A 14,370-nucleotide genomic window follows, 5' to 3' on the forward strand; every position below is an offset into this window, starting at 1 on the left:
AGAAACCCTCATCTGCTGCACCGGTTTCCCACATTGGGTTTTTCGGGGACAATTGTCCAAAAATAACTGTGTTATTGTGATTATACTTGTGCTAGTATTTTTCCTTACATTTACTTTCCGCGTATTTGAACTGTGAAGGCTACAGTAGAATTTATTTTAATATTTGTTGTAGAAACACTGTGAATAACTTATTTATGAATTAATAAGAAGAATAAATAATATCAGTCATTGTAGTTGCATTTCTAGTTAGAAATTCTCACACACCTCACCCTTGGAGGCATCTCGGCAATCATGGCAAATTATTCCTCCAGCCTAGAGGAAAGCTTGTCAATATCAGCGGGATGCAGCTTGCTGATCCTGCTTCTCCTCCTTGTCCCTCTTTCTAAGAGGACACTGAGTGTTGTAGTGGTCCATCTCATGACACCTGAAGCACTTGATCTTTGAAACGTCCTTTTTCCTCCTGTGCTGCTCTTGTTTCCCCTTTGATGCAAGGGCCACATCCTCCTCTTCCTTCATGGCCTTCGTCCCACTGCTGCTACTGCCACTGATTGTGGCCTTCACCAGATCACGCCTCATCTCCTCCTAATGCAGATCAACCCATACACTTTCCCAATCTGGCAGGTGTTCTCTGCCTAGGATGCTCTGGACAAACACTTGCCAATCTTTAGAAACGCTATTCAGCGCTAATCGAACAAACTCTGTAGGTTGGGGCCCTGACCCTACTGAAGGCAGTTGATCCCAGACTTCCTGAAGCCTCTTAAGGAAGGGGTCTATTCACTCCCCTTTCTGCATCCTCGTGCATCTCAACTTCTCTTCTAAGTACATCTTCTGCTGCTTGGAAGATCCTTCGTATAGCGTGGCTAAGGCTTCCCACATATGTCAGGCAGTATCCTTGCCGGCTATATGGGATACTACATGATCTTGAACCTTGTCAAGAATGACCTTCTTAGTCTTCGCCATCTCAACCTTATACTTCTTGAGCGGATCTACATCGGCGGGCATAACTACTACACTATTGACATAAGCTTTGAGATCATGTTGATCTAGAAGGCAAGAGATCCTAGCCTTCCAAGTCACATAGTTGGAGGCTCCGTCCAATCGATCTTGATCTCTCAACCCAGCTGATGCCATCTCTCCAAAAAAAGTCGAACGACTCCCTCTTCTTCTTTGCACAACTACTGCCCAACTATTCGCACTCCCTTTTGGAGTGAGAAATCTCGCACACAGCTATTGCTGCTCTACTAGAAAAATTCAAACTTTTTGGCTAGAAGTCGTCTGAGGAATAAATTCCCTCAGTATGTGCTATTCTCTCCCTTTGACGCTATTCTGCCAGCAATTGCGGCAAAATATTTGCTTCCCACCTGAAGATCTGCTTTGCAAGGAAACAACATTGCTCCCTTCTGCCTCTGGAAAGCTTCGATCTAGAGAATCAAATTTCTTTGTCGACTCACTCAAAGAAATCGATCTCACTCAAAACTTCGACCTCTTTGACCCAAGGACTGTGTTGCCTTTTGGGGTTTCAAATTGTTGCCTCTGCAGTAAATTCGAACTCCCTCTTCCTTTCTACTCTGATCTCTCCTGCTCACGATCTGTGCTCTGATACCATGTGAAAAATAGGTTACCCGATTCCTACTGCAACAAACTAATAATATTTCACCTACTTGTTAAATTACTTGAACAAGTTACTTGCAGTTTTCTACGGCAAATACTGAAATACATACTCTACATCCTACACAAAATAAAATAATTCAGAAAATAAACAATGCACTGGAGAGAAATAAACACACACATCAACACAGTGGTTTTTAGACACTGTCCTCGGAAAAGCCCAACTTGGGAAAACCGGTGCAGTAGTTGAGTGTTTTAATTATTATGCAATAGTAAATATGAGTACAAATCGTTGGATTCCCAAACTGGCTATCTGATATAGAGAAATACTAGTAAAAAGTTAGTGAGAAGAATCTCACACTAATCCGGGAGATCTGACTCTGATCAGGAGCTTGCTGATTGGCCCCATGCTGCGTCTGCGCAGCTTTTGCGTCAACCCTACACAGATTTGCGTCACACTGGTTGGGCTCTGCATCAATCCCTTTGATGACCTCTTGCTGTCTGGAAATTCGACTTCTTGGCCCTCCGGTCTCACACCCCGACTTTTGGCATTGAATCTCATCTCTCCCAACTGGAATTTGAACTCCCTCTAAAGCTCTACGCTGCCTCATTGAACTGCTCTCTGCCTTCTCTGCCTTGCACTCCTCGGACCTAGAAAACTTCCTCCAGTCTTCTATCCCCGCCCCTCTCTCACTACTTTGACTTTACTGAATCACTTTTGGCAACTCACAGTTGCTACTCAAGAAATTGTTCTCTAGAAAAATCGAACTCCTTACAATATCTCGTTGGAGCTCCAACGGCTAGGATTAAAACATAATCGATGGCTAAGATTAACTTGGAGTTGATCCTTGTCTTCTTCTAGAAGATTCACACCTGATTTAATTAATACCTTTTAATTAACCAGATTTCCTAAGTTTAGACTTAGGGAACCAATTAAAAAATTTTATTTTAATTAAATCATCTCTAGGTGGAATTTCCAAAAACAATTTCTGGGTTTTGGAAAATGCATGTCTTAGCCTCTCTGCGAAGTTTCAAGGCTAGAGCACATCTGATGCTACAAAAATCAACATATTCCTCATGTTTGTATGTGTTTATATGTTCATCAATTAAATGTTTATGTTGATACCTGTTTTTTAACATTAAAAAAAAAATCACGGTTCTAATTATATTATTATGTCGCAGGCTGATCCACACATGGATAAGTATATGCAATGATTCCCACAGTCTCTGCAAAAGTACTTCCACCAAATTCTATGTTAGAGAAACTTACAAAATTCCATGATGTTGTCCAAGCATTACATGCACAGAACACGGAACTTCAGGAGAGATCGAGGATAATGCCCACTCCAGCAGAGATTGAGCTGGACAAATAGTTAACAGTTGCAAATGAGATGCTACAGCAGGTGAATGCTGGGGCAAAGGGGCTTTTGGGCCTTGTCAATTCCAGTTTGCTCTGGATACATTTACAGAATTTTCCCGAGATGCATGTGAAAGATGATCAAATTTGAAAGTGGGAGGTGTAGATTGCAAATAAGCAGAAATCTATCATAGAGTTGTCAGTTACTGCATGCTAGGATGCTATACCCTATGACTAAGGTATCTGTTCTCACCAAGTAGATTGCTTAGGCATGGTTGGAGCAGCAACAATTGACAAGCAAATTAACTTAGTTTCAAGAACATGCCGAGATGAAGTATTCAGCTTTTGCAGAAATTCCGACAAAGACAGTGGAGGCCATCCAGCTTTGAGACAAAGTCAAGCCAACAAAAGACACGGCAACTTTGGATGCTATCAGTAAATTTCAATTGCAACTAGACATACTTTTGATATCATAAAACAATCTGGACAAGGAATTCACTGAGTATACAGATATTCTATTTTGCAGAGATAGGCTACATTGTCTCAAGGCAAAGACAATCACAATGTTGGGCATCCATTGATGCCCTCTTTTGTAGTTTTATAGAGCAATATTTAGTTTAGTCAATACACAGTGTATTTAGTCCACGGACAATGTTTTGTGCTGCCCGCCACCTTTTGACATGTGCACTGGAATTGTGTCATGTAAAGTTAGTGCACTGGCCTGTTTTCAAAATAGAAGATTGAGTAGGGAACAATTAAAGTTATAACTGATTCATAACTGGCATATTATGTATTTAACGCAATCTAGTAAGGGAAGAAGGGTTCGATAGAAGTTCTATCAAGATCCAGCGAATGTATCTGTAAGAGAAAATAAGAGGAAATCAAGTTTAAGCCCAAGAGCATTGTATAAACATATTTCATGGAATGAATAAGAAGGATCGTGTGTTGGTTCCAAGTTCCAACCCTCTCTCTTAAATTTCTGTGTACAACATTCTTTTCTTTTTCTTGAGTTCTGTTTTTGTAATTCTCATGAGCATCTTGGTTAAGACCTTATTCATTTATGAATATTGAATATGACGATGTTTATGGGGTTTATTGTTGGCTTGAGTTCGGAACCCTGGGTCTGAATCCATTGCCAACATGTTACATAACTTGCATGTAGCTTGTTTGATCTGGTTTAGCCTATATTACCAGGCATTCCACTTCACAATAACTAGCACAGAATGTAAAAGAGCTAAGAACACCTAAACTGTAAAGTTCCATACACTCTGTATGAATGCATACACATGTATTTGACTTTATTTGTTTCATTAATATATGCTGATGCCAACACTCTTTCAACATACGAATAAAAACGGCATTAAATATATTGATTTTTCTTTCAAGAAATGTTCACAGTTGTGTTTCACAAGTTTGACCCACCACCATGGAATAACTACAGTTCAGCAACAGTTTAGATTTGTCAACCGAGTGATCATGGGGAAAACCTAAATGTTGAAACTTGAAATTGGTGTTCAATCTCATGATTGCTACAAATAACCTCATCTAGACTGGAAAGGAGAACGACACTACAAAGGAACTAGAAATCCATTTAGTGTAATTAACTAAGGATGTTATCAAAATCTGACATGACAAAAGGGAAATCAGCACTTTTTCCAATATAAACAATTTTTTCGCTCTGCTGAATAAGAAAAGAAATATCCAACGGCGAAGATTTCTTTGTCAAGAGTATTTTACTATCATCAACAGTATCTTCATGTAAAAACTTGCATGAATGAAGCGTTATGTTAGTATTCGACACACATTACAATTGATCACACGATACACCCTTTGCGGAAAAATACATCCAGTGATCCATCTAGAAGCGATACCATTCTCATGAAATTCACCATGGCTGCATTGTTGTATAAGCTCATTTTCCACTACCCTTTTCCTTTGAGGAAGACCACTCAAAGTAGTTGCAATTTGCTTCTGGATTTGATGCAGGTCCCTGCTCTCCGAAAATAGGATAATTATATTAGTTTTAACACCAAAGCTCAAATGTAACCAAAATATAGAACAAACAATACTTCTGAATCAAGAAGCATGGTAAAATATCATCTCTCATTTTAATCTTATCTCCATTCAGTATCATTACCCATTCTTTCCACCCTTTTCTAAACACAAATAAGAAGACACTGGATTCGAAATCTGTTATGATTTTCTCTGCCAATGAAACATGCAGTTATAGGTTATAGTTATACAGTGGCCTCAAGAGGTTCTGTCAAAATAAAAATAAAATCAAAGGGCGAAGATGGATGTTTAATATGTGAACCCTCAAAAGAGGAATCACAAGCCTTGATGCTCTTTTAAACCCAATATGAATATTTTAAAAGGGTCTCTGGGAGTAACAAGTCCCAGGCAAGCACAAAATGGGTAGTCAACCAGGCAATTCAGCAATGAATCAGAATTTTTAAAAATAAAAATAATTATAATTTCACAAGGAAAAAACAAGGATTCTCATTTCTATGAAAAATCAACCATTCAGAGTTTACACATAAAAGTAGATTGTACAGATTATAGTATAGACAGAAACCAATGTTAAAACTGTAAAATCAAATGAAAATGTACAACAAAATTTGAAATAGACAAACAGTGAACATCAAAACATAGTATCGATTTGATGTGTGTAATGGTCCTAAATAGGAAATACAAGTGATATAAAGCAAATAATCTGTGCAGCAATTTATAAAAATGAAATACTCATTAAACAATCACAGAAAAAGCTGGGAATATGGAACTGCTGAGCCACTTTATTAATTTTCTGAAGGCCAAATACAATGGATGACAAGATAGTGCACCTGGGCTTGTCTCAATGGACAAGTATGACCAAACCCAGGTGAGAAAATGGCTGAAATGAAGGCTGTCCAGCTGCCGCACCAATCTGCACTGCGCTGCCCCAGAAAACTGCCTTTCTACTGAAGTTCGAATGGCTGGAAGGTGCACAGTTACTGCCCAGAAAATTATGTGCTATTACCTCGGACTCCTTGGTGTAAACTCAGAAAAACCCACAAAAGATTTTGGCTGGTTTAGACTTCTGAAATTCGACCCCCTTGGAGCCCAACTTCAGTTGCAACTGCAAAACTCGGCCTGCTGGAAATTTCTTGTAACTCCTCCTGGAAATGCCCCCAAAGTGCTGGGCTGACCCTTGCTATCAAATCCCTAACTTCTTGGATGAGGTCTTGGCCTAAGACACCAGCTCCTAAGCTCCACGAAAACTGTTGGAGTGGCCTTTGCACTGTCCCCTAGCCCAGCAATCCAAACTGCTGGAATGCTAGCTCTGCTGGATGTAAAAATCAACAAGAATGTTGAACTATTGCTGATTTCTCAGCACTCTAACTCTCCTGACAAACATCTGATCTCTGATGGCTTCTATCTCGCTCTGGGTATTCTCTAGCTGCCTAGAAATACGCACTCCCTGCTCTGCACCGGATGGTGGTGCTATCTCACTGCCTCAGAACTCCTGAAATCCTTGTGGAACTGCCTCTCTAGGGTGGGCACGGATGGTCCCCCGAAGTAGAGGTTGAATCTCTTGCTTGAGAGATTCGTGGTTAAACAACACGTTGACTCAGCTAAATAGCAGAGTGAATGGTTAAGTGATTTTGTTTGCAAGATGTAAGAATGAATCCAAAATGAGAGTTGCTCCCTTCTTATAACTCCTTGGGCCTCCCTAGCCTCATGCGGGCCCCTCCATCCACCTATTTGACTTTTCCTCCAAGCTATTCGAATCGGCCAATTTGAACTCCCATGTGGGTGGCCCCCACATTCCACTAGCAACCAAATAAAGTTGAATTGCCTCCAAGTCCCTAAGTCGAAAATGATGGGTTCTCTTCCTTAGCCAAAATTGTGTGGCAACACCCTGTTACAAACGTATTTGATAAGGGACATGACAATCCTCCCCTCCCAAATGTTGCTTGCCCTCAAGCAACCTCAAAGTTGAGTGCTCCAATATGTGCTCACCCTCCCAAGTGGCATCCTCATCCGACAAGTTCTTCCAATGCACCAAGAACTCCCTGATGGTCCTGCTCCTTAATTTTCTTTCCCTGCTCTCCAAGATGGCCTCCAGTTCCAAAACCAAGAGGCCCTCATCATCCAGTGGGGGTAGATCAGTTGCTGTTGTCACCTGTCGTCCCAGTACCCTTTTAAGGCATGAGACATGAAAGACATTATGGATCCTACTCTCCTGAGGAAGCTCTAGCTCATAGGCCACTTCTCCAACTCATCTAATCACCCGGTAGGGCCCATAGAAGTGTGGCTGTAGCTTCTCGGCCCCCTTTTGCTTCAGCGTTGACTCCCTATAAGGCTGCAACCGAAGGTATACTAAGTCCCCCTCCTCGAAGTACCTCTTCGTCCTGTGCCAGTCTGCGTATACTTTCTGCTGATTCTGGGTAGTCAGTAAATTACCCTTGAGCGCCTTGAGGATGTCTTGACTCTCTTGGACCCAGTCTTTGGCCTTTGGGGCCCAGCGTCTCCAAAAACAATGTCAACAAAAGATAATGCATCATATCCATATAGAGCACGGAAAGGAGCCATATTGATGGACATGTGGTGCATGGTGTTGTAGCAGTACTCACCCAGATGCAACCACCAAATCCAAGCCCTCTGCTGATTGGTCACTTAGTTCCTTAGGTACCCCTCCAGCCACTGATTAATTCTCTCAGTCTGGCTATCTGTCTAAGGATGGTTGCTGGTGCTAGGAGTGAGCTCAATCCCTTCCCTATCCCTATCGCTCACTATGTTCTCGGGGAGCTTGTGCAACCTGAAAATCTCCTGGAAAAACAGTTCTGCAACCTGTGCAGTCGTGTATCTGGTGGGGGTGGTGAAAAAGTAGGCAAATTTGGTCAACCTGTCGACGACTACGTAGATGTTGTCCTTCCCCTGCACTGTGGGGAGCCCTGTGATGAAATCCATAGAAATACTTTCCCATTTCCCCTCAGGGATGGGAAGTGGTTGTAGCAATCCTGCAGGGTGGATCAATTCACCCTTGTTCCTTTGACATGCCTCACACCTCCGTACATGTTGCAACACGTCCCCCTTGAGGTCCTTCCACGTGAATCTCTCCCTAACCCAGATAATGGTGAATCATGTGCTGCCTGGAGCACCCTCTCCCTCAACTAAGAGATAGGCACTAAGAAAATGCACCCCTTGTAATAGATGACCTCATCCATCACTCGGTAACGCTCATCTGCATGGATACCCTCCAATACCTCGCATGCCCTCCTGTTTTTGGAGTACTCCACCAACCACTGAGCCTTCCAATCATGGCAAATGCTCATGAGGGATAACCCAACTAGTCTTCGAGATAGAGCATCGACCATCACATTGTGTTTTCCCCGCACATACTATATATCGAAGTCATAGGCTTGCACCTTGCTGACCCATCTCTATTGTTGTCATTGAGGCTCTGCTGCCCCATGAAGTGTCGAAAACTGTTGTGATCAGTCTTCACTCGAAACCTGTTGCCCACCAAGTAGTAACGGAATTTGGCCAACGCGTGCATGATGGCCAACATCTCTTCGTCGTATATGGAATATGACAGTTCTTGTGGTAGGAGCTTCCAAAACTCGAAAGAAATGGGATGCCCCTCCTGTGACAATATGTTGAAATTTCTAAGTCTACCAGCTAGAAATCCTCCATGCACTTTATTTGATTTATTCCTACCTACTTGTTCCGTTACTTAACAAGTTATTTACAATGTAAATACTGAAAATAAAACTAGTGCATGCTCAACATATTACAGATCAACAACTGAAAGAAACAAAAACAATCACACCAAATGACACTATTATTTTTGGACCAATGTCCCCGGAAAATACCCAATGTGGGAAAACTGGTGTAACTATCTGAGGGTTTTCTTATTAAGCAATATCAGAGTACAATCTGGGTGCCAAATCCGAGCTACCCAACAGAGAATTTCCTTGGTAGTAATACCTCTCAGTTTGAGACAAATTTCCTAGCAGAAACCCCAGATAATCCTTCTGGCAGCTCCTCAGCTCCAATCTGCCCCAAAAACACCAGCGTCTGCCCTTTCTGTACGACATCAACCCCTCTCTACCCAACATTGGCACTGTGACACCCTGAATGGGTCTTCGTCAGCAACGCTGGCCTCTCTGAGGCTCTGCACAGCTCCCGGCTGCCTCTGTGTGGTCCTGCGTGAGCCTTGGCGGGCTCTGCATCCCTCTCTCTTGCTACTGCGCTTCTCTTCTGGCACTATCTCTGCCTTTCTATTTCTCTGTGCTCAATGCCCCTCAGCTGCAACTCTCGATCACTAATTCTATCTCTCTTAGCAAACCCTGCTCTAGAGAGTAGAATGATTGATCACTTTGGTGTACTCTCCAAGTGACCCTCAAGCCTCCTCTTATACTTTTCCTGTTGACATATCAATGACCGAGATTAAGTCCCTAATCAACGGTTAAGATTTGATTTGTCTCGATCCATGTCTTTTGGACCATTCTAATATAGTTTCATATTAATCCACATTAATATTTTAATTTCTCTAAGTTTAGACTTAGGGACTCCATTAAAAATATTAATTATTTTAATATCTCTTGAACTGTTTAGAATCTGCCCAAACCCTTTTTGGGTATTGGAGATCTCATGTGCCCCAAGCTCTCCACCAAATTTCGTGGCTATAGCAAATCCGATGCTACCCCAAATCAACACTCCCTCTTAGCGAGGACTGTGTTCTAACAATACTCCTCACTGAGTATTACTCTGATCATCCAACATCGGTCCCTGTGCTGATGCTAGGCCTGCTGCCCACCATCCTCCGCACTGATGTACCCTATATTGTTGCCCATGGTTCTGCCACTGCCACTGCTACATCTGTATGACAACTCCCTCTGCATCCGTGCTATTGCTGGTCCTTCCTCCCAGCACTACATCCGCACTACACCTCCTCTCATCATGTTGCATCGTGCTGCCCACTGCTACACTGCAACTCAGTTACTGAGAAGTAAGTAACTAATCTCCCAACTTTGACCTCTCTATTGGGCTATAGACACCCACTGTTGTTGAAGCTCCCTCTGCCGTTGACAAGTGCTCCCTCTCTGACCACCTCGCTACTGCAACAACTCCGTGCATCTCGCACCATTGCACACCTCTCTATGTCATCCTGCACTGGTGCAACACTCCTGTGCCTCTCGCATTGCTACAGCCTGCTAGCCTCGCGTTGTCTTAGGACTCCCGCACTGTAGCTCTCACTATGACTTCATCCGCATTCATCTCTACCTGACTCAGCCAGTCCTGCTACTCCTCTTCGGGACTCCTGTAGCAAGGTCTAATCCAAGAGGCTGGGTACCTCGAGGATCCTACTCCTCATCGCCTGTAATCCGCTTGACTACAGCTCAATGTCTCCCCACTTCCGCTCAAGTGGTGCGTGTGCACTCATGGCACAATCATCGTTTGTCAAAACTTCTTTCTCTGCCCTCGCTGGCACTGCCTTAGTCTCGGAAGACTCTCCCTTACTCTTCTTCCTTTGACACTGGGTCGCATAATGACCCAACTCCCCATAGTGGAAGCACTTGATCTTGGAGAGATCCTTCTTCTGCTTTTCCTGCTTTCCCTCAGATGCTAGGGCAACATCTTCCTCCTCCTGCTTGACTTTGATCCCCTTGCTGTTGCTACCCATCTTCGACTGTCGTCTGATCTCTTTTTGGCGAAGAGCAATCCACATCTCATCCCAAGGTGGAAGTGCCCCTCTGCCTAGTATACTCTGGACAAATACCTCCCATTCTTTTGAGACTGCATTCAGAGTCGTTCTCACCATCAATTCCTGATCCGGCATGGCTTCTATAGTAGTCAACTGATCTCGGATCTCGTTCAGTCCTCCGAGGAAGGTGTCAATAAGTTCTCCCTTCTTCATCTGATACGACCTCAATTGATTCTCTAGTAACATTCTTCTCTGCATAGAAGTATGATGGTACAATTTCTTGAGGGCCTCCCACATCTCATATGTCGTTTCCTTCTCGACAATGTGTGGTACTACATGGTCCTTGACCCCATCAAGGATGATGTTCTTGGCCCTCGCCATTGCCTCCTTGTACCTGTTGTTATCATTGGGGTCGATTGGGATAGCTATAAACTTCAAGGCGAAGTTCTTGACATGATTTCTATAAGTACAGATAAGATTCTGGCATTCCAGACTGCGAAGTTCGACGCTCCGTCCAGCCTGTCCTGGTCTCTTACTCCGTGTAATGCCATGATGCTCTTCTACTTCCCTCCTGGAAGTTCTCTGTTCGACTCCTCTGAGTCTCTACTTCCCGTTTAGAAGTTCTCTTCTGGGCTCCCTCTGAGTCCCGATTTCCCTCATTGAAATCCTTCTGCTGATGTCGAGATGCCCCCTACTCTGATCGTTTGTGCAACCGCACCACTGATCTGGGTTTCTCAGCTAGAAACCCCGATAGCAACTCCCTCATCTTGGCCTTGACCTGGCAGGTACTGTTTTGACTACATTACCTCACCAGCTCCACTCTGCAATATTCCCACAGCCTTCTAAACCCCAGCAACTTGAAGGTGAGACTCGAGAGCTCCTAGGCTCAGCGCAATCCTGGCACCAGCAACCCGGCCTCCTAAGCCAACTGCGTCAGCCCTCCTAGTTTTTGCATGGCTCTGCCTTCCTTAGCCTCTGCGCTGCCTCTTCCTAGATCACTCTTGATGACGTAGGCACTGCGTCACCCTTCCCTTGTTGTTGCTCTACTAGAAACAACTTCTGTCACCTTGGGACAGTTGTTTTCTGCTGCTATTGCTCCGCTTCGCTGATGTCCTCAGTCCTCCTGTGATCCACAATCACGCTCTGATACCATGTTGAAGTTTCTAAGTCTACCAGTTAGAAACCCTCCATGCACTTTATCTGATTTATTCCTACCTACTTGTTCCGTTACTTAACAAGTTATTTACAATGTAAATACTGAAAATAAACACTAGTGCATTGTCAACATATTACAGATCAACAACTGAAAGAAATAGAAACAATCACACCGAATGACATCGTTATTTTTGGACCAATGTCCTTGGAAAAAACCCAATGTGGGAAAACCGGTGCAGCTATCTGAGGGTTTTCTTATTAAGCAATATCAGAGTACAATCTAGGTGCCAAATCCGGCCTACCCAATAGAGAATTTCCTTGGCAGTAATACCTCTCAGTTTGAGACAAATTTCCTGGCTGAAACCCCGAATAATCCTTGCGGCAGCTCCTCAGCTCCAATTTGCCCCAGAAACCCTAGCGTCATCCCCTCTTTGCCCAGCGCTGGCCCTGCGTCACCCTGAATGGGTCTGCGTCAACCTTAGGAGGCCCTGCGTTAACCTTCTGGCCCTCTGCATCAGCAACGCTGGACTCTCTGAGGCTCTGTGCAGCTCCCAGCTGCCTCTACGTGGTCCTGCATGAGCCTTGGATGGCTCTGCGTCCCTCTCTCTGGCTACTGCGCTGCTCTTCCGGCACTATCTCTGCCTCTCTGTTTCTCTGTACTCAATGTCCCTCAGCTGCAACTCCCGATCATTAATTCTCTCTCTTAGCAAAGCCCGCTCTAGAGAATAGAATGACTGATCACTTTGGTGTACTCTCCAAGTGACCCTCAAGCCTCCTCTTATATTTTTCTTGTTGACATATCAATGGTCGAGATTAAGTCCCTAATCAACGACTACGACTAGATTTGGCTTGATCCATGTCTTTTGGACCATTCTAACACAGTTTCATATTAATCCACATTAATATTTTAATTTCCCTAAGTTTAGACTTAGGGACTCCATTAAAAATATTAATTATTTTAATTACCGGTATTAGAGATCTCATGTGCCCCAACCTCTCCACCAAATTTTGTGGCTAGAGAAAATCCAATGCTACCCCAAATCAACACAATACTCCTCCAACTCCTACCCCGAATGCATCACACTCCATAGTAAATGGTTGGGAAAAATCCGAAAGTGCCAAGAATAGGCAACTGCTCATCACCTCCTTGAGGTGATCGAAGGCAACCTATGCTCCATCAGTCCATGCGAAAGCCCCTCTCTTGGTCAAGTCGATCAAGGGTGCTACCAGCTGTGAGAACCCCTTGACAAACTTCTAAGAAGCCCCTCAGCATAGTCACATCTCGGGGTACTAGCCAATCCCGGATGGCCCACATCTCCTCCTCATGGACCTTCACCCCATCAACACCAATGATATGCCCTAGGTAGAGCATCTCTGTCAACCCAAACTCACACTTGGAGAGCTTGGCATAGAACTGTTGCTCCTCCAGAATGTTCAGCACCTCCTCCAAGTGTTGGAGGTGCTCCTCCCATGTCAAGATGTAAATCAGAATGTCATCGAAGAAAACTAGCATGAACCTCCTCAACTGTCCTCGAAAGACATGCTTCATGCAAGACTGGAAGGTGGTCGGAGCGTTAGTCAGCCCAAATGGCATGACCAGGAACTTGAAGTGCCCATAGTGGCACCAAAAAGTTGTCTTAGGGATATCTTGATCCCTCACCCTGATCTGATGGTACCCTGAACGCCAATCGATCTTAGAGAAGTACTTGGCTCCACTAAGCTCGTCCATCAGCTCATCTATGTGGGGATTGGGGTATTGGTTATTCAGTGCTTTTTGGTTGAGGGCTCGGTAGTCAATGCACATCCGAAGGGTTCCATCCTTCTTCTTCACCAGTACGACTGAAGAAGCGAAGGGACTAGAAATTGGATTGACATGGCCCAACGCTACCATCTCTTGGATGGCCTTCTCTATCTCATCCTTATAGGCCTTGGGATGCCTATAAGGGGTGGTGATCACTGCCTGCACACATGACTCTAACTCAATAGTGTGCTCAAATCCCCTATCTGGTGGCTGCCCTAGTGGAATGTCCCTAAACACCACTGTGTACCTGTCCAGCATGACCTGTATGTCTGGTGGTGGTGGCTGAGCCTGTCCCCTAGCCTCTGAGATCCTTAGCTCAACTGCCCATGCAATGTCCCCATGTCGCAGGTCTGCCTCCATCCTGTGGGCTGAAACCGCCTGAGGTGGATAAGGCTGCATGCCCCTCAAAACTACCAGTTTGCCATCTGGCCCAATGAACTCCATCTCTGGCTTCCTCCAATTTGTCATGACTTGCCCAAGGGAATACAACCATTGGACACCCATCACCACGTTGGTATCTGGCACATCGACCACAAACAAACGGTCTGTCATCAAGTAGTTCCACATAACTACTATCAAGGAAGGCACATATCTATTGCAATGTATGGTACAATCACTTGGTACTAGGACTGAAAAGCCCTCGAACTTAGCCGTGGTGAGGCCCCTCCTCTGAATCAACTGAGCATCTATGAAATTGTGGGTAGCCCCACTGTCAACTAGCACTGACACCCTTTGCCCCTGTACAGTGCCTTTGATCCT

At 44.1% G+C, this 14,370-nt stretch overlaps 1 protein-coding gene across 3 annotated transcripts in view; it reads right to left on the reverse strand.

Annotated features, from left to right (window-relative positions):
* Positions 1 to 4,491: 4,491 nt before the first annotated feature.
* The window catches only part of LOC149180400 (endonuclease/exonuclease/phosphatase family protein), a 442,295-nt gene continuing 432,416 nt past the window's right edge, over positions 4,492 to 14,370 (reverse strand). For all 3 annotated transcript variants that reach the window (XM_089416116.1, XM_089416114.1, XM_089416115.1), the window contains one exon: positions 4,492 to 4,955. In XM_089416116.1, the coding sequence (XP_089272242.1) occupies positions 4,915 to 4,955 (41 nt within the window). In that variant the 3' untranslated portion in view covers positions 4,492 to 4,914. The remainder of the gene's footprint in view (positions 4,956 to 14,370) is intronic.

This window comes from Pinus tabuliformis, chromosome 3_2 (genome assembly GCF_031772625.1).
Source record: "Pinus tabuliformis cultivar Carrire ecotype Pingquan chromosome 3_2, CPIR1, whole genome shotgun sequence".
Lineage (NCBI taxonomy): Eukaryota > Viridiplantae > Streptophyta > Pinopsida > Pinales > Pinaceae > Pinus > Pinus tabuliformis.